At 43.2% G+C, this 25,081-nt stretch overlaps 1 protein-coding gene across 1 annotated transcript in view; it reads right to left on the reverse strand.

Moving 5' to 3' along the window:
• Positions 1 to 25,081, reverse strand: part of Aff3 (AF4/FMR2 family member 3) — a 399,929-nt gene that overhangs the window by 42,339 nt on the left and 332,509 nt on the right. The window contains exons 12-13 of the mRNA XM_033761487.1: positions 6,835 to 7,021; positions 4 to 264 (exon numbers count right to left, since the gene is read on the reverse strand). Of these exons, the coding sequence (XP_033617378.1) occupies positions 4 to 264; positions 6,835 to 7,021 (448 nt within the window). The remainder of the gene's footprint in view (positions 1 to 3; positions 265 to 6,834; positions 7,022 to 25,081) is intronic.

The raw sequence follows: 25,081 nt of genomic DNA on the forward strand, positions 1-25,081 counted from the left end.
GGCCGCCTTGCTGCCCGGGGCCTTGTTGGCTGTCCGTGGCCTCTGCTCCTCCTTGCAGGCACCCTTGACGTCCTTGTCGCGCAGCACGGCCGGGCCCGCTTCCGGCAGCTTCCCGCAGTCCTGCGCGTCCTCCTTCCCCACCGGGTAGTACTGTGCACCCTCAGGCCCGGGCCCGTCACTCTGGGTCAGCAGGGGCGGCTTGTGGGGGTTGACTTTGTTGAGCCATTTATCCAGCTGCCACTTGTTGGAGGATGCTGGTTCGGCCTGAAAGCAGAGACAGAACCCCCGAGAAACCAAACAGCTTTTACTAGACTCACTCAAAAGGACCCAGCCATTCTCATATGGGCGTTCTCCTCTGGGCGCAGGAGCTAAAATGTAGGTAGAGCTGGATGCAGTTGGGGACTAAGAGGTCTGGGGACCAGGAGGGCTCTGTGTGTGCCCTTACTGCCTCTGGCACTTAATGTCCCATCACAAGTCCAGAAAAGGAGCGCTTTCAAGCATGTGTCTATATGTATAATTACACATATGCACATACATTGGAGATTCCATGATATTTAACTGGGGAACGACAGACCTTAAAGTGCCCCCCTTTTTGGTGAGACTTAACCCTGAGAGAAATCTGAGAACCTTCCACCTCAAAGAATAACTTATGTGGTGAAGGCAAGGATGATGCAGTTATTTGACAGGAGAGGCAATCCTGTGCCTGGCTTAGCTGTGAGAATTCCCTCCCCTCTCACAGGGATGTGTGTACATTCCAGTGCACTTTGGCAGGCCGCTTGGTTTGTGCATCCTGAACCTGTCCCTGTCGCACTCTGCCAAAAACATTCAGCCACCCAGGTGATGGCTCTGGGAAGCGGAATTGGTGATTTAGAGAGAACACAGCAGATCACACAGCGTTTAAACTCTAGCCCAAGGTAAGCTCTGGGAGGGCATGGTGCCAGGAACACCTGGAAACAGGATAGGAGACGTTGTGTGGCTGCATCCCCTCCCCCTTGGGAGAGATCCAGAGTTCTGAGTTGAGTTTCTAAGGATTTGTGTTCAATGGAGCTTGAGAACTAAGACCCCCTAATACAAGTCAATTTTCACAGCATTAGGATTATTAGTTAGCAAATGTCTGAATTGAGAAGTGCAGAACTTTTGCCAGTGTATCTGCAATTTGTCAATTGATGTGAAATGGGAGAAACATTCTAAGGGATGGAGGTGATGATGTATTTTTCCTTTCATATGCCTCTCCCCGCAAATTTGTGTGCAGATGGCTGTGCTTGAGATACAGGGGGTCAGGGGCTTAGCCCAGAAAAATGGGGAGTCCCTGACAGAATGAGAGGAGGTGCAGGGGCCAGCAGGAACTGGCCACACAGGCACGGGCTATGGATCTCATCCATGATGAGACTGACCAGCATTGGGTGCCCAGTGACTTGGTGGGGGCAAGAAAAGTTCAGTGGAGATAAGGAAGAGGATGTAATGTACCTTTACTGGGGGCTTTGAGAACGGAACAGCTTTATTTTAAGACATAGGTGTGGGAGGGGTCTCACTATGTAATTCAGGCTGGCCTTGAACTCACTACATAGCCCAACCTGGCCTCAAACTCAGGGCACTCCTCCTGCATTACCCTCCCAAAAGCTCAGATTGCAGGTGTGCACCACCATACCTGAAAAGGAGTTTGGTCTTTTGATTTGATTTTTTTTTTTTGCTTTGTTTTCATGCCACCAAAATCCAAAATAAGATGCAGAGGAACAAAAAGATATACTAGTCAAGCCCCCCTTATCCAAAATGTTTGGAATGAAAAGAGTTTTGGATTTAAAAATTTTTTGGAATATTTGCACATATATAATGAGATAACAGGGATGGGATCAAAGTCTAAACACAAAATTCATTTATGTTTCATACATATCTTACTTCACCTGAAGGTAATTTTATACATTATTCGTAATGATTATGTGTGGATCAAGGCCTCACAGCATGGTATTTTCCACTTGTGGCCTCGTGTCAGTGCTCAAAAAGTTTCAGATTTTGGAGAATTTCAGATTTTAGGGTATTAGATTAGGAAGGCTTAGCCTGTATCATCTTTGCACCTTTGAGTTGTTAGATGTAAGCTCTTGCTTTATATTGGCCTCTCCAGAGAAAGATGTTACATCAGAAGAAGCCAGACAGCAACACAGACCGCTTCTTGCCAAAGGGGGCGCCCTCCTCTGGCCTGACATTAGCTGAACATGACCGAAAGCTAATTTGGTGGCTTCTAATTTAGTGTCACCTGCCTCCATTTTCCCCAGATGTGAGCACTGGAGATCAAAGCTGTCTGTTCTGCTTCAGCATCCCCAGGTAAATGGGACCCAGTGTAAACCAGAGCAGAAGTGTTTTAATGCAGAAGGGTGTACATATCAGAAAGAGAGCTTGTATGCCTGGCACACAGCACAGAATTCAGCCACCTGCCACCGTGTTTAAAACCAGCTGTGCCTCCCTCTAGAGCATGCTATGGCTCACACCTTGCATGGGAAAGAACAAAGAAGACAATATAGAGCCCCCAAATAGCTGCATATGGGAAGAGTCTCACTGTAACTTCCAAGTGGAAGCATTAATGGTGAAGAGTAGAATTTAATACATTTAGTATGGTCCTGTTGCCTGATGTGCTTTAGGGTCATTTTTTTTTTTTTATTGCACTTCACAGCTGAACAAATCAGGCTGGAGTACCACTTTCAACACATCACCAAACCACACTCCCTTTCCCAAGGATCTACAATAACCTCCTATTACCTCTCCAATGAAACCTAAATTTCCCATGCTGACATTCAAGGGCTATCATCTGGTGATCATTTCTCATTGCTGGGACAGCTATAATATGCCTCCCACTTTACACAAGTTATCTATTTGAATCTTTACAGATAAATATTAGCTCCCCTAATCTGTAGTTGAGGATCAGACAGGTTAAGTGACATGACCAAAGCTGCAGTGCTTCCAGGCCCCACCAAGACTAACCTGTGCTTATTTAGCTGTAAAGACCAGATTTTGGGCACTGTTGCCTCCTGTGATAGTTAATCTTGACTGTTAACTTCACTGGCTCTGGAGATGCCTAGGAGATCAGTAAAGCACACTGGTTGATGTATTTGGGTGGGTGACAGAGGTGTGACCTTGGGGACCATGTCTGGTTCCTGACCCCTTCCTTCTGGCTCTTTCCTGCTCTCTGCTTCCTGGATGTCATAGGTGAAGCAACTTTGCGCCACCATGATGTTTCTGCCTTAGTGCCAGCTAAGCATGGACTGAAACCTCTGAAATCCTGAGCGAAAGTAAATTTTTCTTCTTTAAGTTGTGGGTGCCAGGTATTGTGTATCAGTGACAAAAAGCCAACACAGAAAATTGGCACCAGAGATATGAGGTTGTTGATGTAAGTATGCCTGACCTTGTGGTTTGGAACTGGTTTATGGGAAGATTTGGGAGGTTTGGTGATGTGGGCTGGGGAAGCCCTAGAATAATGTAAGCAGAGCCTGATGGGTGACTCTGGTTGGAGCTCAGAATCCCAGAATGCTGATAGGAATATGGACAATAAAGGCCAGGCTCAGAAGGGTTCAGATGGAATGAAGTAAACTATTAGGAAGTAAACTAGAGGCTACAAGTGTTTCATTCTGGCAAAGTATTTGTTTGCTTTGTCCATGCCTAAAAGCTTTGTGTGAGGCTAACATATTCCCCTTACCCCTTACATCCCACTATTTTCTAGTGTAGTCTTGGGAAAGGAGGACCCATTCCTTTGAGGAATGATCATCTTCAAACTAAAATGGTATCATGGGACTTGATTTTTGAGCCCTCCAAACAATACCTGTATATACTCAATAGTAGAATCTTCTGATTTTTGTATTTATTTCATGTGCATAGTTCTGTGTCTTCAACAAAGCCCAACTCTTCCTTCAGGCCAAGGCTCTCTGTCTCTTGTGTATCCTTCAGAGTATCTGCACTTGGTTAGGAGGCCAATTACTATGGTGCTGCTCATAATGAGTGAGCTGTCACTGTTTCCCACAACCATCACACAGATTAGGCAGGGAAGCAATAGCTGCCATTCTGGGGAGAAGACAGTTGTAGCCAAGGAAGCTGAAATGATGGAGAGTTAAGCAGTAATACACAGGGGGAACTCAGGGCCCCAGGCTCTAGCCTACCAGCATGTGCTAGTAGGGACAACTCTCTTGTGGAACTTTCATGGGGCTTCTGCCTGGTGTTTTGGTTTCCTGGCTTGCTGCTTTACATATTCAGCCACAACTCTGTTCCCTGATTAATTTTCCCTCTGATTCAGGTACAAGCTTCCTGTCATGTCCCTGCTTCATCTGTATATCTTTCATAGCACCCACTGCCATGTACCCTAGAGGTGCCTAATCAACAGAGGCTTTTTTGCATCAATGAACAGCTTGCATCATATTTCTGCTCATTTTAAAGAAAGTACTGCAGAAGCATTTTACAAAATGTGCTTTTACTTCATATATTCCAGGGAGAAAGTTTGCCTCAGTCAGATCCATTTGGTCAGTACCACAATGGAAAGCATTTGCATGAGTAATATTTAGAGCTGGGAGATGCCTTATGCAAAGAAATGGGGTCAACTTTATCCCAGGACTCAAAATGATGTCACCAGGCTTTATATATTTTTAGTAGCTCAAGCAACCCTGGGCAAGTGAGTCCCATGCACTGGTGTCAATGTGCCAGCTGAGAGAGTGCACAAGGCCAAGAAAGCTCATGAGACAAAGCCCATGTGAAAGTAAGAATGAGGCTGAGAACAGTTAAGCATGTGTCAGGGCTTGGGGAGAGATGTGGAGGTGCCCTCATGTGTATCTGTGCTAACCTTGGGGGAGATGTTAAAAAGAAACTTGCTTTTATTCCAACAGCACATCCCTTCCCAGCAGAAAGGAACAAGGCACAGTGTGGCTATCATCACCTGCCACTCTGCAGAGAGAAGCAAGCAAGTGGAATCTTTGCCAGGCCTCAGGGAGCTCAAACTTCTAGGTTCCTTTAGCAGACCTGTGTTCCTTGTCCTTAGTGAGGGCTTCTGACAGCTGCTGCAAGAAATGACAAGTGCCTTCTTCCTTCCCCCGCTGGGGTACACAGCTCCCTAAGCTTTCTAATGATCACAGTGAATTTATAGAAAGAACTTGCTTTAAGTGCTTTATAACTGTATTGCTGTCTGGCAGTGTGAGGTTGCAGCCCATTCAGGGGCTTTAGGATTCTCCTTTCAGTGTGAAAAGAAGAGTCAACACTCATGAATTTAACTTGTAAGGCACAAAGAGTAGCCTAGTCAAGTTGGGCTTCACAGACACTAACACTTTTTATTAACTGTCTCTGGGCCATAGCTACTTATTAAAGATAACTCTTCTGGAATTCCTTAACAAACTGTAGCATAAGACAGACTTTATAAAAGTGTACCTCTTTTCCTCTATTCTGTTGAACTCCTGTATTGTTCTGTTTCATTAGATGTTAGCTCCAAGAAGACAGGGGGCATTTTCTGTCGCATAATGGCTTGTTCCAGAGCCACGTGCTGTGTCTGTGGCAGATGCCCAATAAGTATTCGTTGAATAAACATGGAATAAGTGAATGATGAATGAAACTGAGACAGGAATAAGTTTAGTTTCTGGGAGAAGCCAGGGTTACCATAAGCTATATGGCTATAGCCTCAGGTTGCTTAGGGCCTTCACCTTATGTAGAGAGGTGGGCAGATTTAGATAAATGGACAGAGAGACAAGAGCTTCATGCAAAGGAGAGATAATGACAAAAACATGGCTTATTCCAAGATGAACGGAGAGCTGTAAAGTGGAAAGGTGTTGCAGTGGAAGGGAGAATGAGAAATAAAATATCTCCAGGGAAAGGAAGAGGTATTCTGTGAATCTGAGATGAGAGTTCACCATGTGATCACCACTTCAGGTGTGAAAGTGTCTAGGGTCACCCTGTAAGTCACTCCCTGTCATGACTTGCTTGCATGAGGGTTTGATTTTTACATCAGAGCCTATTTAGGAACCTGAACCCAAAAATAGTATAGAGGATTGTAAGTAAAAGATTAAACCCCACAATTCATGTTGATGTCAATTGTTTAAACACTCAGGAAGAAGCTTCATTATATTCCTACTTTAAGAAACCATAGCTACCCCTATGGATCCAAAGATTTGAGAAGTTTGTTCCCAACCCTCACCTGGGAATCCTTCTGTTCTGTATTACTATTTATTTCACCCCTTTTAGCTTTCAGGTAGAAACAGCAAAGGTTTTTTTATTGGTGCCTTATAATAATTTTATATGAGTCACCTAAATCTTCCCCATAGATACTGCTCATCGCTGTAAAAGGTTTCATTATTACTTGCAGGTGGATGCTAATTTCCCCCTTTCTGTTTTCACAAAGCAAACACAGTTAAGCAGGTTTTGTTAATATTTATGGCCCCTGTCCTGATCCACGACAAGCTGTGAAAAGGTAGGATTCTAAGCATGTCTAATCCATAAAACTCCACTCGTGATTTATGTGTGGTCACACTTCCCAGGTGGTGAACTTCCCTTTCTGGTTACTGCCTCACTGACCCCCAGGGAGACCTTTCCATAGGTTGTTTCCTGTTAGTGATATTTACAGCACACTTGGAAATTTCTAGAAGTCACACAGAGATTTTTGGACAGTGAAAAATGATGCTTTGGACTTTAAAGGAAGCAGAGTCATTAGGGGAATGCGAGGAGGGGTCATAGTGGAGCAAGTGAGGAGCCCCAAGTCTCAAAGGCTCCTTTGTCTTGCCTGAGTTCGGGGGTGCAGGAGGGTAAGTAGGTACAGGGATGAGAGCCAGAAGAGGGGACTTCCTGGCCACAAGCCCACAGGGCAGGCACAGTGCTTACCTCAGGGCTGGAGTAGTGGGGCGGCTTGCTGCCCTCGCTCTCGCTGGAGCTGCTCTCAGTCTCTGAGTCGGATCCTGAGCTGCTCTCTGAGTCGCTGGAAGAGCTGCTACTGCTGCTGCTGCTGCCGCTGCTACTGCCCTTGCTAGATGGCACGGAGCCCCTGCAGTTGGTCTGCTGGACCGTGGTGCTGCCAGGCAGGGAAAGGAAGAAGGGAAGGAAAGCCAAGTGAGCAAACAGGAAGGCCCCCACAGGCTGCCACCCGGAGGGAAGGGAAGGGGAGGCGCAAATTGCATGTCCTTCAGCCAGGACCTGGACTCTGGGAGTGGTCATCAAGATCAAAGGCAGCCCGATGGTTGAGCAAAATGAACCAGACACAGAAATAAAACTAAGGATGGAAGTTGGTTCTCCGTGGGAGCTGGGCACTGGTTCTAAAGTGTGTGGCCACTTTAGATGGCAGGGTGTTGTTGAATCCAAGTGGCTGTTTCTGTGTCACTGCTGCTTCTGGGAATGGCTTTTTAAATGCATCCATCCCCTAATCCAGGCATCTACACATACATGGGAGAAATCCAGAAAGCTGGAAATTGTTTGCAAAGTGTCAAACTGACAGTTTGCTTCATTTTTGCTCCAGAGGAAAATGTAGCCTGATGTCAGGAAGGGACAGTTTTCATGCCTGCTGGAAGGCTCCCCATTTTGGGGCTGTTAGAATTCAAGTCTATTTCTTCCTTCTTCCACTGGTAGAGTCTAGTGCTGCAGTCATCACTGGGATTGGCCTTGTGTGTAAATAACCTTCCTTTGAGTCTTTAGTAAAGAACTAGAGATCTTTCACAGACACTTTTATATATCCATATTGAAATTCACCATAAACTCCTTACATAACCGAGAAACAATAGGAAAAGCCAATCAATGCCTTCCAAGGGTAAATCATTAACCACAAAAATTCAAATAGCACATAACCCAAAGAGCATTTAAGTCAAAGAGAAAATCTGAGTACTCACATTATTTTCAACATCTTCCAACTCCTTTATTAAATGAATTGCAATACACTTGAATGTGCTCTCTTGAGGTCAAGCGCTAAACCCAAAAAATTGCTGGTCACTTTTTTATGTTGAGTCAGCAAAAACCTGCATTGCTTTAAACTGTGACCAGGGCTTCCATAAGGCTGAACATTAGAGCAAGGCAGGGCTCATTAAGGTTTATGGTTTCAGGTGCAAAGCAGGCTGGACAAGGTAAAAGACCCTCTTCACCCATTCTTTAAATCTCTGACAAATGCGCTGCCCCAGGACAGACTCCTGTAAATCCTGGGGCTGGGGGCTGGGTGGAGGGCAAACCTTACAGTCTTGCTTCTGCTGTGAAAACTACAAGAAAAAAAGTGATCTTGTAGGAACTCTGGCAGCAAAAGCACCTTTCTGAACAGCATGGTTAGAAGAAACTAGGGTTTGAATGTATTCTTCCCCAGAGGCTCTCGTCTCTTCTTACCAATGCCATGGTCTATACACATGCCAGGATTCTCCAGTATCAGGTTCGTGGGGTGCCTGAGTGGGAGCAATTTCTTCCCCTGCCTATCATCTGAGGCAAGTATTGAGGGAGGAATCCAGGAACTTGAGATAGGAGGGGAAGGGATAGTTAGTACTCAGGGACTGTGATATTTCTGTTCTTCTCTTATGAATAAAAATCCATTTTCCTGTTGGCTGAATGGAGATTGCTACTATCAGTGGAATAATGATGATGATGCTGATGACGATGATAGTAATTATGGCAAATTAAAATAAAATATTGGGTTCTGGTCAAATATGAATATCTGGGAATCCAGATTAATAGTTTTTGAAAGGCCACCAAAATATAAGGAAAAATAATATGAAGAAAAGCAAATGACACACGGCCCAAAGATTTTCTTGTTAAAAGAATGGTGAGTACAGACACCTAGGAAAGAGATGAATCTCCCTGCTACACTCTGGGATGACATTAACTGAAGGCCAGGAAAGTAAGATGAAGAACATTTTGATTAGTTTTACAGAAAGGATGATGGCTTTGATTAGTATATTCTCCCTGCTTAAATTCACATGAGGAACATGTCAAGCTGCTTCTGTGTGTACCCAGGTAAGGCAGTGATTGTGTGTGTGTGTGTGTGTGTGTGTGTACATAATTCGTTTTGATTTGCACCACAAAGTAACTGTCTTTTAGAAAGTAGGACTTTAATTTCTGGGAAAAATGTCCATTGGACAATTACCAGGCTGCTTTCCTTTAACAACTGCTGCTCTATAGTAATGAAGTGCTCCAGTCCAAGGTGACCGAGTCTCCCTTGAATTAGATTTGCAGGAGAGACTTATCCACCTATTTTCTTCCTTAAATTAGGAAACTGACTTAAAATGACAGTTTTATTGGCATATTATTTGTATTTAAAACAGCTGAGAGCGCCAAGAATTTAGATACTTTTTCATGCTTTACTTGTAAGGGTTGAGAGGCTCATGGAATCTCAGGGGTCAGGGCTAAAATACAGTCCTAATTTACCATGATTTGCCTTCAGATTTTTTGACTTTATGATAGTGCAAAAGTCATATGCATTCATTACAGAGAAGGCAGATTTTGAATTTGGATCTTTCTCTGAGCTAGTGATATGTAATCCACTCCTCTTTGGTCGTGCTGGGCTGTGGCAGCTCACGGTCAGGCATGTAATCATAGTGTGCTGAGATGTTGGTAGGTTAGGTGCATTACATTAAATACTTCTTCCTTTTCTTTCTTTCCCTTTTTTCTTTTCTCTTTTCTATTCTTTCTCCCACCCCTTTCCTTCCTTTTTATTTTTTCCTTTCCTTTCTCTCCTTCCTTCCCTTCTCTCCCCTTGTCTTCCTCCTTCTCTCCCTCTTCCTTTCCTTTTTCTCTTTCTCTCTTTTCTTCTTTTAGTACAGGGGACTGAACTCAAGACCTTTGCACTAAGCTACATCCCCAGCTCTTTTTGTTTTTACTTTTGAGATGGGGTCCTCACTATGTCACCAAGTTACCCCATGCTGGGCTTGAACTTGTGATCCTCTTGCTCCATCTTCTTATAATGCTGGGATTACATGTGTACGTCTTGGCTAAATACATTTTCAATTTATGATGTTTTCAATGTTTAATACATGTATTGGGACATAGCCCCGTGGCCCGTGGAGGAGCATCAGGTACTTCTGTGTCATTGGTCTGGGTGGAGAGGGTGTAGCCCGGGAACATGTAAAGGATGTCACAGATTTGCCTGGAGAAATTCTGCTGGCAGCTGTGAGATCAAGAGAATTACCCAGCACCATGTTTATCTAGATGGTTCCACTAACTGGTGTGTGTGTGTGTGTGTGTGTGTGTGTGTGACCTAGGGGATGACCCTTTACCCTGGCCTCAGCATAGTGACTATTCTTTTTATTTCAGTTTTCCAAAGACAAAATTATACATTTATTTAATAAAGTTTCAAAATTATTATGTATTTTAATAACTTGTTCCACTTTTTCAAGCAAAATGAAGCTAAGCACTTATTATTATTGTCAATTATTATAACCATTAAAACATCCTTTCCGTGTTGAGTTACAAAAAATATATGACAGAAAATTAAAGCTGAGATTAAAAGTTTTTAAAAAGTAACAAAATCGATTAATCCTTTCCCTCCCTAACAAATTCAGGTAAAAGCTGTCAATTCTGATGGTAACTAGTTTGCCATTTTTTGTTGAATGTGTCTAGTAAAGTTCTTTATACTGAATAAGAGCACTTAAAATATTTGAAATCATGTGAGGCAACATTGCCTCCTCATCTTTTTACCTAAAGACCTAGCAGGTTTTAGAGCTTATGCCAAATAAGACAACAATTAGAGGGGCTGGAGATTTAGTTCACAAGCACAAGGCCCTAAATTTGATCCTTGGTACCCGCCCCCAAAGACAACAATTAGAGAATTTATTCATCTGAGACTTACAGATGGCCCCAAGTTCCAAGTAGGAAAAGAACGGTAGGCTTAGGAAGCAAGGCAGTCTTCTTGGAAAACAAAATGCAGAAGAAATAAAAGGACCCATCAGAAAGACCTTCCTGGAATAAGGCTTCATATTCTTAAAATTGCAAGCTGAAAATGCTAATGTGCTGGTCGTCATGTTCACATACCAAAGATACTACAAACAATTAACTCAGCAGAAATTTCCCTGAAATAACACCACACACTGATTGACATGATGACATAACTTTGGAGGATTTTTAGGATAGAAACTGCGCTAAGTTCTTAGATCCTGTGCCATTTCATGAACATGGTGCTGCTGACTGAAGACAGGAAAATGTCACTGGGCTCACGGAATAAAAGTTTTTGTGTCACTAAAGCAAAACTTAGTGTTCAACATTTGGGTGTGATTACTAATGAAAAATATAAATGGGGAAAAAAATCCATCTTCGGGCTAATGAGTCTTAAACACGGAGACCCCATCTTTTGATAAAGAGACAATCTTTCCCTTTCTTCCTCCCCTTCTCACATGCTGGGGAATCAAACTCAGGGCCTCACTCATGGTAGGCAAGAGCTGTACCACACCTTTTGCTTCATCTCTTTTCTGATTTAAAAAGCAAACAAATAGGAAAGGGGACTTTAGCGTCTCCGACTCCTCCAGTTTTAATACTTCTTCCTTTCAGAGAAAATTTCTTCATATGTACTCTGTTTCATCTGCTATAACCTAAGTATAGTCCCCTCACAGGTGGTGTGTTTACTTTTCCTATTTTGATTTTTATTAACTGTTCTGGTTTTGTGAGTAGGTGGGACTCAAATACTTCAAAACACACCTTGGAGAGATGTCCAGCTTTGATCTTGTTATGCCCCTTTGTTTGGCTCCACTAACTCATTTATTTCAGCTTCTGGCCTGAGCTAAGTCTGAATACAGATCATAAAAGAAAAGATCTGGATTGAAGTGACAAATCCTGGATCTCAAGTCAGGCCTGCTCCCGCTGCCAAGTGAATTGAGGGATCTAGATAAATATCCTAAATTGCCCAAAAGCTTTTCCCTGACAAGTGATGTGGAGATGGGCTCTCTGCCTGGTTGACACTGTGGGCATAGCTGTGCCCCCCAGCTCAGTGCCATGCATCCTGTGGATGTCGCCTGGCACTGCCTGAAGGGTAACATTTAGCTCTTTTTCACTCTGTAAGAACTCAGAAAATGCTTCCTTTCCCATTCATATCAGTGTCCCAGCAACAGCACTCCTTTATTGACAGCAACTCTATAGATACCCATGGACTGCGGTACAAGGAGGGAAGAGCTGTTTGAGGGGTAGACAGAAGTATCTTTCAATGTTTCAAGTTTCGATGCAACTGTGGGTTCTATACGGAAGTGTTTTTGTCGGTGCTGCCATTCCGCCGGGAACAATTTCTCTGTCTAACATGGCTTTTGAAGCTCTTTGTGGTCTGGTCTCTGCTGCTTTCTTTGCGAGGAAGTCCCTTCTCCCTTTCTTCTTCTGGCTGCTCTTACCTCATACTCACTCTCCAGGGCTGAGACATAGTAACGATATGCTATTCCATCACGTTTTTCAGTTTCCCAAGACACAACTATTGTTTCTTCCTCTGTGTTCCTCCAGTACACTGTCCATTTCACTATGGCAGACCTTGACATACTAAGGGTAGAAATCATCTGATTTATCCTGTATTGCATCTCCAGAGCTAGCAGAGGGGCTGACATAAATAGAGTCTCCAGAAAAGCAGGTTGAATGAAAGAAAGAAAAATGATGCTGGAGACAGTGTGTAAGTCAGTGGATTTTGGTGTACTATGAAGCAGCCTAAGAGATGTTCATATATAACACATTTGGTTTTTTTTCTGTTGTGTGTGGGGTGCCCAGGATTTTATAAAACTGGTAAAGCTACCATCTACATAGCTGGTTGAAAACTGACAAATGGCAAGGGTGAGTGAAGTGTCCAGGTGTAAGGATAACAAATACCTAACATAATGACATGTTATGGGCCTCTGGCTCCCCTGGTGGGGTGTGCCACCCTGAAGGGTCTCGTGAGGGTCTAACACTGCTCCCACATTCAGGGCCTCTCTAACAGGTGGATGCACAGGTCCTGTCTTATAGGACCTTTGATTTTCCAGATGAAGCCTCAGATCCTGTTTATGTCAAATCTCTTCATTTTAAAATGCTGATAACCAATTTGAAGTTTTAATCTAAAAATGTCAGAGGAGGCCTATGTCACTTTTGATCTGCATCCTCAGCATCTGGGATGACTCCATTTAAAAGAGACAGACACCAAGAGACTGCTGCCAGGAGAAGTTTTACCAGCTCAGGGCCAGGGACAAATAAGTTAATCAGATGTAGAAGGGCTCTCATTTGCCTAGCTCACTTATTTTGTTAAAGGTTTATTTACTGGAAGTTAAAAAAAAACATTACAGATATGTTCCATGTACCCCCTCACCCAGTTTCTCATCATGGTAACATTGCACAGGTATCAAAAATAGCAAAACCAGAAAACTAACAAGGGCACAACGTGCATATAATTCCTTAGTCTTATCGTTCCAATTTTAGTGTATGTCCTGCCGAAGCGAGCACCTCCATAGTCTTATCATGCACTGCTTCCTGTAACCACCACGACAGCAAGAAGCAGAGCAGTGCTGTCAACACAAAGATCTACCTGTGCTCCCCGTAGATGACACCTGCCTCTCTTTCCCCAGCTATCCCCAAACCCTGGCAACCACTGTCCATTTGACATCTCTAAAATGTTATCATTTTGACAATGTTGGACAAATAGTCACATAGGGTGTCCTTCTAAAAACCAGATGCAGTAAGGTGTAACATATATAGTATGTGTCCTTTCGGGATGGCTTCTTATCCAACCAAATCAATGCCTGAGACCCATCTGAGTTGCTGAGTTTATCAGTAGCTTCTTTTTTTCTAATGCTGAACAATATTCCATGCTGCTCTATTCCATACTATGTCCATCCATGTAGGGACACCTTGGTTATTTTCATTTCTGGATATTAAAAGTAAAGCTGCTATGAATATTCATGTGTAGGTTTTCATGCAGAAATAAATATCTACCTCTCTGGAATAAGTGCTAAGAAATATGATGGCTGAATTTTATGATGCGTTATGTTTTCTTTTTTAAAGAAACTGTCAAATGATTAATCAGTTTTTCATTCTTGTATTTTTCTACTGACATTTGGTGTGTAGTCCTTTAGAAACGCTACGTCTTCCTAGGGAATTGAACTGTTTATCACTGTGTAGTGTCCATGATCCATGTCTCATGTCCCTGTTATTTACTTTAATTTGAAGTTGACTTTATCTGATGACCACTCTTTTCTTTTTTAAATTCCAATTCTTCCTTTTAAAAACCTTAAGTAACTGATACATAGAAATCGTACATATTTATGACATACTGTGTGGTGCTTCAACACATATTTCCACTGTGTACTGTTCAAATTAGGGTAAATATATCTATCTCCTCAACAATTATCATTTATTTATGGTCAAAACCTTCAAAATACTTTATTCTAGCTTTTAAAAAACACAGTGCATTATTATCATCTATGTGCCTGTGACAGTACAAGAACACCAGAACATCTCTACCCTAACTACAACTTGGTACTTGTTAGTCCCCGTTTCTCTGTCCCTCCCTTCCTTCCACTTCTTCCCAGCCTCTGGTAATCATTAGTACAATCTCAATTTCCACGAGACCAACTTTTTTACATTCTAGAGATGACTGAGACCATTCAGAACTTGTCTTTCTATGCCTGGCTTATTTAAATCACAGAATAATGACCTCCAGTTCTGTTCATGTCCATGTTTTCTTTTGTTTAATGATTTCATTATACATCTTTTCCATGTATTTACTTTCAACTTGCCTGTCTTATTATATTTGAATTAAGCATACAGACACGTGGAGTTGGATTATATTTTTTAATTCTGTCAACATATTTTAGTTAATGAATTTAGGCCTTTTATATTTAATGTCATTACTGGTATGTTCAGAGCTTAAACCTAACACTTTAATTTTTGTTTTCTTCTTGGACCTTGTTTTCTTTTTTCTGCCTTCATGTTCCTTAGATTTACTTACAGTGTTCTTGAGTTTATCTCTTTATACAGATTTTTAGATATGTTTTAAAATGTTACATTGTATATATTGGAATGGTTATTTACCAGTTTGAGTGAAGTGTGTAAGATTTACATTCTTTAATTGTCTTAAATATTTCTTCTACATACACTAAGAATCACATCTATGCATGGCTTATTTAAATCACAGCATAATGTGATTTAAATGTTGCTCAAACACAATTTAGAAAGCCCAAGAAAAAAAGGAAAATTTATTATAGTTACCCATATTTTTACTTTTCTGCTGTTCTTCTTTCCATCCTGATGGTTTCAGGTTCTTTTCTGTTTCAAGAACTTCCTTTGGCCATTCCTTTAGGGCAGATCTGGTGATAAAGCCTCTTAATTTCCCTTCATCTCAGAAGATCTATACCAGCCTTTTTCCCCCAAGGATTTCCTTGGGTGTAGACTTTTGGGTTGACAGTTCTTTTGTTTCAGCACTTGAAAAAGGATGTGTTACTGCCTTTTGGCTTCTGTGGTTTCTGAATCCAGGACTTGAAAATTATGTTTTTGGTTTTCAGAAGTTTCCCTGTAATGTGACTTGGCATGAATTTCTTTGGATTATTCCTCTTTGGTGTTTATTTAGCTTCTTGAATATGTAGGTTTATGTATTTTGTAAAATTTGGCAATTTTTAAGCCATTGTCACTTTAACTATTTTCTGAATAACATTTCCAGGTCTACACTTTCTCTGATACTTTGATGGCACAAATGTTAGCTCCTTCACTATAGTTAATAGGCCCCTAGAGCTCTTCCTTCACTCTTTAGTCTCTCTTTTCCTCTGGTTGCATCTTCAACTTCACTGATTGTGTCCTCTGTTCTTCTCCTTCTTCTTCTTCTTTTTTGTTTTTTTGCTGTTGAGTTCATCCATGAAGCTTTTTAAATTTTGGACTATCAGATTTTTCAGCACAAAATTTCCATTTGGTTGCACTTCATAACTTCTACTTTTTTTGCTGAGATAAATCATTCATTTTATGCAAGTTCTTAATTGCTTACTGGAGTATCTACGATGGCTGCTTTAAACTTCTTTTTAGATAAATTCTAACATCTGTGTCATTTGATATTGGTATCTGTTGACTGTCTTTTCTCATTCATGTTGAGATTTTCCAAGTTCTTAGTATGATAAGTGATTTTTCTATTGTATCCAGAACATTTTATAGTATTATAAGATTTTTGATTTAAAAAAAAAAATAGCACAGCCTGTTTTAGCAGAGCTCCACCAATACCATGCCAGCAGAGGGTGCTAGGGGAGGGTGTCTCCTTGCACCTATGCAAGGCGGGAGTCTTGGCTCTCTGCTTGGCTTTTACTGATGGCGCTGGGATGGGGCTACAGAATTTTTCCATGGTTCTTGTCTGGAATAGAGCAGTTATTATCTAAAAGTTATCTTTTTGCTTAGCATGCTGATTTGTCTTTTGACCAGGGAAATCTGGCTTTTCTGGGATTCCTTTTTGTCTGTGTCTGTGTCTCTGGCCAGGTTGTCAGCTTCTCCAGCATCTATTCTGTGCTTTACGGGGTAACAAAGGAAACCCAGAAACCCACTGGCTGCCTTCAGGCCTAAAGTCCCCAGCTGATCTGCTGTCAGCCTTCATATGTCTCTTTCCTATGTAATATCCAAGGATTTTCATTAGCAGGTGGAGGAGGGAGTGGAAATCCTCATCTTGTTCCAGGACAGGAATCACCCACCCGATACTTAGCAAGTGGAAAGGAGTCTGCTCTGACTACTTTTAAACCCTGGCTCGGGCTAACTGTGTCAAAGTTGATGAATGAACCACCTTGCAGGTTTCTGCTACAGTTCCTGCCTATTTATCACCTGGTCAAAGTAGCCCCTCATCCATTCATTTAAAAATCTCTTATGGGAAGTAGGCTAGATTTTAAAAGGATGCATACCACAGCTGAAAAGGACATGCCTCCAAGGATGTCAAGAGTCTGGTGAGAAAATGACTCAGGAAATGAGGTTGTAAAAATGTGAAGGATGAAAAGGAGGGATTTTTAAAATGTTATGTTCAGAGTGAAAAATTATTTCAGCATACTTATGAGGAAAGGGATATTTTCCTGGATGCCGTTTAGCTGTGGACAGAGAAACTGGTGGGGAATATCTAAGTCTTGACTCTGCTTTTTCCCAAGGAGAAGACAAGACTTTGCTGACTCTTGGTGCTGCTCTAGATTGGGTTAGAATTTCTAGTGGCACCTGCTGGCTGGCTCACCTTTTCCAGCTGGTGCCTCATATATGTTTCTGTGACTTTAGCTAAATAATTTGATGACCTAATCTCAGCTCACATAGACATGTGTGGGGTTTTTCTCTGCCAGTCTACTGGCTACAAAGCAGCATAACTGCAATTATGTAAATACAGAAAAAAAGGATATATAATTGTACTGGTTACCTTTCTAATTGCTGGGACAAAAATATCTGACACCTGCAATTTAAAGAAGAGGTTTAATTTGGCTCACGGTTTCTGAGGATTCAGTTCATGGTCAGATGGCTCTAAGACAGAAACATTATGGTGGAACTAAACTGTTCACTTATGACATCTGGGAAAAGGAGAGCAAGGGAAAAGCAAAAACAAGAGACAACCCCCTCCCAAAGTCATGCCCCAGTTACCTACTTGTTCCACCTGGGTCCTGATCTAGACAATTCCAGTATTTTCTGGCTTTACTTCCTTCAACATTTTCAGGTTTGTTTTATAACACTTTTACAAACTTCTTCAGTTGAAGGCTTATCCAGCTATTTGAATGAATAACGGAAGCATCCCTTCACCTCCAAATATACTGTATCTATGGTTGCGGGCCACTGCCTTATTATGCTGTATTTTAGTTTACATTCTAAATAGATGGTTGTTGCAGGTTTGAAATCCTTCTTTGACCAAATGGTTAGTAGGAAGATTGCTTTTCAATCTAAGACACTATGTTGTGGTTCAAAAACAGAAGGTGAATGTGGATAAGTGCAAGTTTTGGGGATTGGTGGCTTCCTCCTAAAGGAGAACACTTAGAGTTTTGGTCAGAGGAAAAGGATAATGCTGGGAGGAGGGTCTGGCAGCACATGCCGTTTACTCTGGCCCGGAAGCAGGGAAGGGCCAGTGTTGCTGGACTTAGGGAAAGTTACAAGCCAGCAGAAACTGCCATGGCTAAAAGTAGAGAACCTGAGTGACACAGGTGGTCCATAAACTTGGACATAAATTATATCTCTTTCAATTGTGGACTCCATTGCAGCATCTGGAATTCTTTCTGCTATAAACCAAGCAATCCAGGGATCTTCCTGCTCAGCCCATGGGCCATTTATCAGGCAAGGAGGCACTCACAGCCACGTTCCAGTTTAAGAAGAGCTCTGGAACACAAGGCTGAGAGCCAATTTCAGATACAAGAGAGCACAGGTATCACTTGTCATTTCCTGGGTTTCAATCCTTTATGTCACTAAATGTTAAGATGACAATATGCCTTTAATTCTTACCCAGCTGATGCTCTAGACAGACTCTGCCCCAAATGTACACACACACATTCTTGAGCTCTGGATTCTTGAGTTTACATTTGGCATTACTGCCAAAGTACAGCTGGTAAGAAATGTATGTTCTTTTCTGGGCTCAGCCCTGCTTCTAGGTTTATTAGCCTTTCTTTGAAGGATGGGTGAGGAATGTTCTCCTCTAGTTGGCCTGAGACAAAAACCTTTTGCTTAGTGCCCTGGGTCACAATTGGAATAAAACTTGATTTCAGTTGATAAAGGTCCACATGTGGCCTAGCCAATGGGAAAGGCAAGTTGCAAATACAGGAAAGATAAAATCATGTACATTCATCAGTTCCCAATGTCCTGGGCTTGTTGATAGCTCTTGTCTCTTTCTAATGTGGTATCTGTCTAATAATCAGGTTATCAGAGAGCCATCTTTTGTGGACAGAAGGCTCTGAATGGGGCGTGTGGGTTATGGGAGTCTGCTCCTTCCTTCAGATGGGAGTGCCAGGTGTCTACATATTACAGGGAGCACAGAAAGCTCTTTGCCCTGTTTGTGTGATGGGCGAGGTGGTGGAGATGCTGGGCTTATCCCCTGTAGATGGTGATACTTGAGGCCACCTCTGAAGGCAGAGCTAAGCAAGACTAGTGCTTGTCTGAGCTTCCTTCCTGTCCGAGGCACTACATATTTGAGAGATGGTGCCAAAAAGCAGCAGCTGCCTTTGGTGACACAACCATACCTCCCTCGTGTTTGGGTGGGTGGTGCCTCTGGTGACATGGAGTGGAAAAGCCCTCCTTGGCTGAAACCTCACACGGGAAATTCCAAGTTCTTCTCCTGAGGGGAGGGACGGGGGCTGCACTGTGGCCTGTGCCCAACTGTCTGAGAGCTGGGGAGACCCAGCAGAGAGCTGAAGGGCTGGGATGAGGTGAGGTGACCTGGGCAGCAACTCACCTGACCTGTGTATATGGCAGGTGCTGTCCCTCTGACTCTCCCTGACCTTGTCCCTGGCCTGGCAGTTGCCCATGTGGGCAGGAGATGCTCCACCCCTGATTTTCAGCCACCTGGTCCACTGCGAAATGCTGAGTCTTGGGCCATGGTGGTTTCCTGTTACCTGAGCTTCTTTCTAACCTGTGCTCAGGGCCAGGCCCACACTGGGTTTGGAAAGACACAGAACCTTCTTGAGGAAACTGGAGTATTTTAAAGCCACGGCCCATTACATATCCTGCATGGAGTTCTTAAGATTTGGTCCTGTGTATTTTCTATTCCTGGGGCTGTGCAGCCCCAAACTGCTGCCTTCTTGGAAAGTCTCTAATCCATGTGGCTATAAAATTTCCCCAGGCTCCTGGATGACATCTAAAACCAGCTTTACTGGGATGTAACTTACTGATCACACTATTCACCCTTTATTCATTCTGTCTCTTGTCCTTGGTTATTAGTAGTGGTGCTTAATTTTTATGGTTCTTTACACTCCTTTGAAGCATTTTTAAGCCTTTTCTAGGAATCTCAAACCTAGGAAATGGAAAAGCCAGCTCTGGTTTTATATCTACCTCCCAGAGAGCAGAACAGAGAGGCTCAGTGGCTGATTCAAAGTTGTACAGCAAGTCAGAGAAGGGAGGCCAGATCTGGACTCCGAATGCTGCCCCTGACCAGTGAAACATTCTCAGCAAACAGGATAAACTACAAGTTTTTCTGGCTTCAATCAGTCACATTTACATAATTTTGCCATGTAAAAATAGGGTGGTGTGTAGGCTTTAGGGGGGGAGCGCTGTGCAGAAGGCCTGTTTAGAGGCTGTGTTAACAGAGGAGTGCTGTCACACTGCTTCTAGCCACAGGGACAGGAGCCACAACTAAAATAAGGAAAAACCCAACAAAGACATGCACATCCATCTCATACTCAGAAGCTCCCGAGAGTTGTTTCCAGGGTTGGTGAATTCAGACCCGCTGGCCTTCCTGGGACTCAGGCTGCTTCCATTCTTTCTCTCTGGTGTTGAGTCTGGTGGTCCCCTCTGCCTCAGCATACTGCTGCAGTCTGCACACAATTGCCAATGTCCAGAGGAAGAGACACAGTCTGGTTTCTCATGTTGAGTAGATCATCCTTCAGGTTTCACTGGATTGAGTTCCATCACACATGCATTTACTACACTAGTTTTACACAAGGTGACAGGAAAATTTAATATCAGCTTAGACCACTGGATGGTCACCCATTAGGACTGAAGAGTACCCAGTCTCCACCTCTGTACCAAAGAACTCTCTCAGGGTACAGGGCTGAGACAGTCATGTGTCTCTTTCTCACACAGACAGCTGCTCCACTGATAAGGCTGTCACAGGACATGCTGAATGAGCCACATAAGGGCTCCATGGCTGCCATGGTTTCAACATGGTTTCCGTGTGTCTCACAAAGGCTCGTGTGCTCAAGGATGGTGTCTACCGTGAGAGAGGCAGATTGTTAAGAGATGGGTCCAGCAGAAGGTGATTAGGTTAGGGGGTGCTGCTCTTGGAAGGGACCAGCGTTACCCTGGAAGGACTGGATTAGTTCTCATGACAGTAGGCTGTTACAGAAGAGCAAGCCTGGCCCTCTCAAGTCTCCTGCATCCTTGGTGTGATGGGCGTGCCCTCTGCTTGTCCACCATGTTTCGATGCAGCCAGGAGGCTCTCACCAGACACTGGTGCCATGCTGTGCGAACTTTGAAATCACCAGAATTGTGAGCCATATAAACCTTTTTTAAAACAAAGTATCCAGTGCCAGAAATTTTGTTTTTGCAGCAGAAAACAGACTAAGATAATAACCAACAGGGTCAGCTTATAGGGTATGTCATAAGATTCTAGAAGAGAGCCAGGGATCTGCACATAAGGGCTCTACCTCCAGATGTGCTACTATATAACTTCACTGAGGGTCAAAACCTCCTCCTCTGTTATGAGACAACCTTGGATCTGATGATTCTAAGGTCCTCTTGACAATGTGGAGTTATCTTAGTCACTTTCCTCGTGACTGGGATGAAATACTCAACACAACTTAAAGGAGGAGAGGTTTATGTTAGCTCAGAATTTTTGTCCATAGTCAACTGGCTCCAAGGCAGGAAGGGTATGGCAGAAGGGTCTGATGGAGGACAGGAAGCAGAGAGAGAAGGGAGGAACCCAGGAGGGAGATGCAGCCTTCCAGGACAGAGCCCTAGTGACCCACCTCTTCAGACCAGACCCCACCCCCCAACCGCACACTCAGCCTCAGAAATCGCCAGTGGAGTGCTGCACCCCTGTGTTCCAATCATTCTCCAAAGGCCCCACCTCTGAACACACAGGCTTTCTGGGGACATTCTACACCTAAACCATAACAATAGTTAATGTAAAAAGTACTAGCAAAATCTAACGGTCCTTATTTTAGTAATGTATTTTGAGAAGTGACTAGTTCCAAAACTTACTATAAATTATGCTAATTTATATTTAAAAATTATTTTCTGTATCTCCATTCAGGCTGGTGAGCAGTGGGGAGGCCAAGACCAAAGAACACTGGAGCAGACTCTGGGTTTTACCACCGGTGGGAAACCCTGGGCTGATGCTTGGGATTACTACCTTGTGATTTCTTCCTCAGTTTGCATATAGGAATACTGAATAATACTGGGCATACATTGCCAAATTCCTGGCTTTGTTACCTCTGGGAGTGCAGGTGTTCAGAGATATTCCTACCATTTTTAAGTACAGTCAGCTGTCTGTAACTACGGGTTCTGCAATGACAGAATAAACGAACTACAGATCTAAATATTCAGAAAAAAACTGCATTTGAATTGAACACGCACGGAATGTTTTTGTCACCATCCCCTACACAATATAGTATAATAACTATGTACATAGCATTTACATTCCATTAAGTAGGATCAGTCATCTTGAGATGATTTATAAAATATTCAAGGGGGTGCACACAGGTTCTGTGCAAAAAGTATGCCATTCTCTAGAAAAGACTTAAGGATTGGTGGATGTTGGTATCTGTGGGTGGGTGGGGGGTCCTGGAAATGGGCCTTTGAGTGCTAATGGATGGCTGTGCTGAGCCTCTGAGATGCCAGGGCTGTGTTGTAGATGGAAACTTCCTATCTTGCTGTGTGTGAGGTGACCTGAAGGAATCTGCAGCCTGGCACTTTTGATGGTAGTTTTTGGTCACTGAGGGTCTTTCTGTCATCCAGAATTTCCAGTGCTACTGTGCATGTGGTGTGGGCAGCAGGCCCAGGGTAACCCGCATCCTCTCAGCGGGAGAGCACAGAGCAGTGTCAGGAGAAGACAGGGGTCACAGGGTGGACAGGTCTGAGATCTGATTCTTATTCCTAATTAGAGACCTAATTAGAGACGTGAGGAAGGAGGGCTAATGTTTTCAGGAAGTCAGTGGGTCTTGAGCAGGACCCTACACACCAAGTAGGGGTGATTTCTAAATCCTTCTTGAGAAGGGGGCAAGTTCTAGGCAGAGGGGGCAGATAAACAGTGGCTAGGAGGCTGAGCATGCAGGGAGAAAGTAGAAACAAGCTTGGGTCAGGATGTGGAGCCATTTATTCTTCCATTTTATAGGGTCCATAACTGAGTAGCCCTATTTAGATATATGGGTAATAATGGATACAGCTGAAAAGAAATAGATTGGGATTGACTAATACCTAAAATAAATATACATCCCTCCAACCCATGGGCATTTGTTCTAGGACCTGTTTAGTACCAGAATTCAAAGTTCTTCATAAAAAATGCCACAGTACTTACATACAACCAATGCACACCTTCCTGGACATCTGAAATGCTCTCTAGATGACTTATGATACCCAATACAATTCAAATGTTATGTAAGTAGTGTCACATGGTATTATTTAGGGGATAATGACAAAAAAGTCAGTACATACTCAGGACAGGTGTCACATTATTTTTCGGAACATTTTTGCAGAGACTGGTTGAATTTGTTGGATGTACAATGAGGAGAGCTGACTTTGCATGTGATTTAAATGATATCCTACTGAGTGGGATCTCTGGAAAAAAAAAAGAAAGAAAGAAAGAAAGAAAGAAAGAAAGAAAGAAAGAAAGAAAGAAAGGACGGACCAGGGCTGTCTAGCTGCACTTGGGAACGAACAGTCACTGCTGGAGGAAAGGTGGGTTTTGCTGTGACACCCTGGAGCTCCCTGTGCACCCCTCTGCAGAGGGAGCTGAGCTCCTGGGGATTCAAGGGGCACTCTGGATTGAAAGGACACCCACATACAGTGGCTAAGAATGGGCCCTGCCTGTGTGTGTGAGGGGGAAATTATAGCAGGAACACTTCAGTCAGGAATGGTGAAGCTGGCCTTTGTTTCTTTAAGATTGCTGCAAGTAGAAAGGTGGTTTTATGGGCGGGCTGAGCAAAGAAAGAGAAAGGAAGAGAGCAGGTAATCAGAAAAGAGAGGCAATGAAATAAGCTAGAATGTGGTCAATATAACTTTATTTGCTTTATTATTGAGTATGGTGCTATTATTAGGCTGGGCTCTGCGACTCCCAGCTCTATTGTTACAGAGAATGGGAGAAGCTCGCTCCCAGAAATGAGCTGACCACTAACAGGAAAAGTACCACTGCAGCATACTTAGCACAGGTCCATAAAACTCTCAGTCCAGGGCCTGGGGATTTAGCTCAGTGGTTCTGCCACTTGCCTTGCAAGCAAGCGCAAGGACTGGAGTTTGATCCTCGATTCCAAAAAAAGAAAAAAACAAAACAAAACAAAACAAAAAAACAAGCCAACAACTCTCAGTCTAGCCTGGTCTGATTGGACAGACTGCCTGAGGGGCCATGGCCTGCCCTCTCACCAAACACACACCATGGAGAAGGAAAGGCACAGGCAGGCTGGATAGACAGGACAAAGGCAGATGACTCAGGCATGGAGGTAGTCTTTGGGACAGGGAGCTCCTGTGGAAGCTGTGGTTTTTTTTTTTTTTTTTTATTTTATTTTTTAAAACCTGATCAGAATTACTCTCCTCAAACAAAGGAAGTATCACTTTTTTTCCAAGGAGGAAAGATGACTTGGAGACTTCCCAGGAGACTGTGGATGGTTGGGGCCAGGGGACAGAAGACAGGTACCTTTACATCAGCAGGGCTGGCAGTGTATGCCTTGGGTAACCACAAGGAGCAAAATACTTTTGAGATCTCAGAGTGCCATGAGAGAGATGGGTTTTAATGAAACACTCCATTCAGACTTAAAACCTTAAAAGAAAGGCCTTTTCTGATGCCAAATGGGCACAATGACTGGCTTCCCCTTCCCTGGCGTCAGTCAACTGCAGGGCCCAGAGCAGGAAAGAAGTACCACTCCAGGCCCTGAAATATAAAGCTCTTGCTTGATTCCCTGGTCTTGCAATTGGCCATGGCATCTTCATTTGCTATTTCATGTTGTGCCCTCTGGTCCCTGGGATACCCATGGAGCAAGTGTAGACTCCCGTAGGCATCTGGTTCTCACCCTGCAACCTAGAGTGTGTATGGAGTCCAGCAGCTAGTCATCCTAGGACAGATATATGGTGCCCTGGGTGGAGTTAATGAGGCAAGCCACTAATCTGTGTAGTAATGGGCCCAACCAGTATGGTGGAGAGGCAACCCCAATGGAACTAAATCTTTGCACTGGGATATACTGGGCTCCTAAGCCAGGATGGGGAAAGACTCTCTCCCACACAGATGCCTATGGATGTGCTGCTGTGTGTCTAGATTGGCAGAAATGGCATTAGATATAGGTGCCCTACTCCTGCCTGGCATGAGTCCTTGCCTACTGGATAGGCAGATGGT

The sequence above is a fragment of the Fukomys damarensis genome, unplaced genomic scaffold, assembly GCF_012274545.1.
Source record: "Fukomys damarensis isolate Sample0158 unplaced genomic scaffold, DMR_v1.0_HiC HiC_scaffold_9, whole genome shotgun sequence".
NCBI lineage: Eukaryota > Metazoa > Chordata > Mammalia > Rodentia > Bathyergidae > Fukomys > Fukomys damarensis.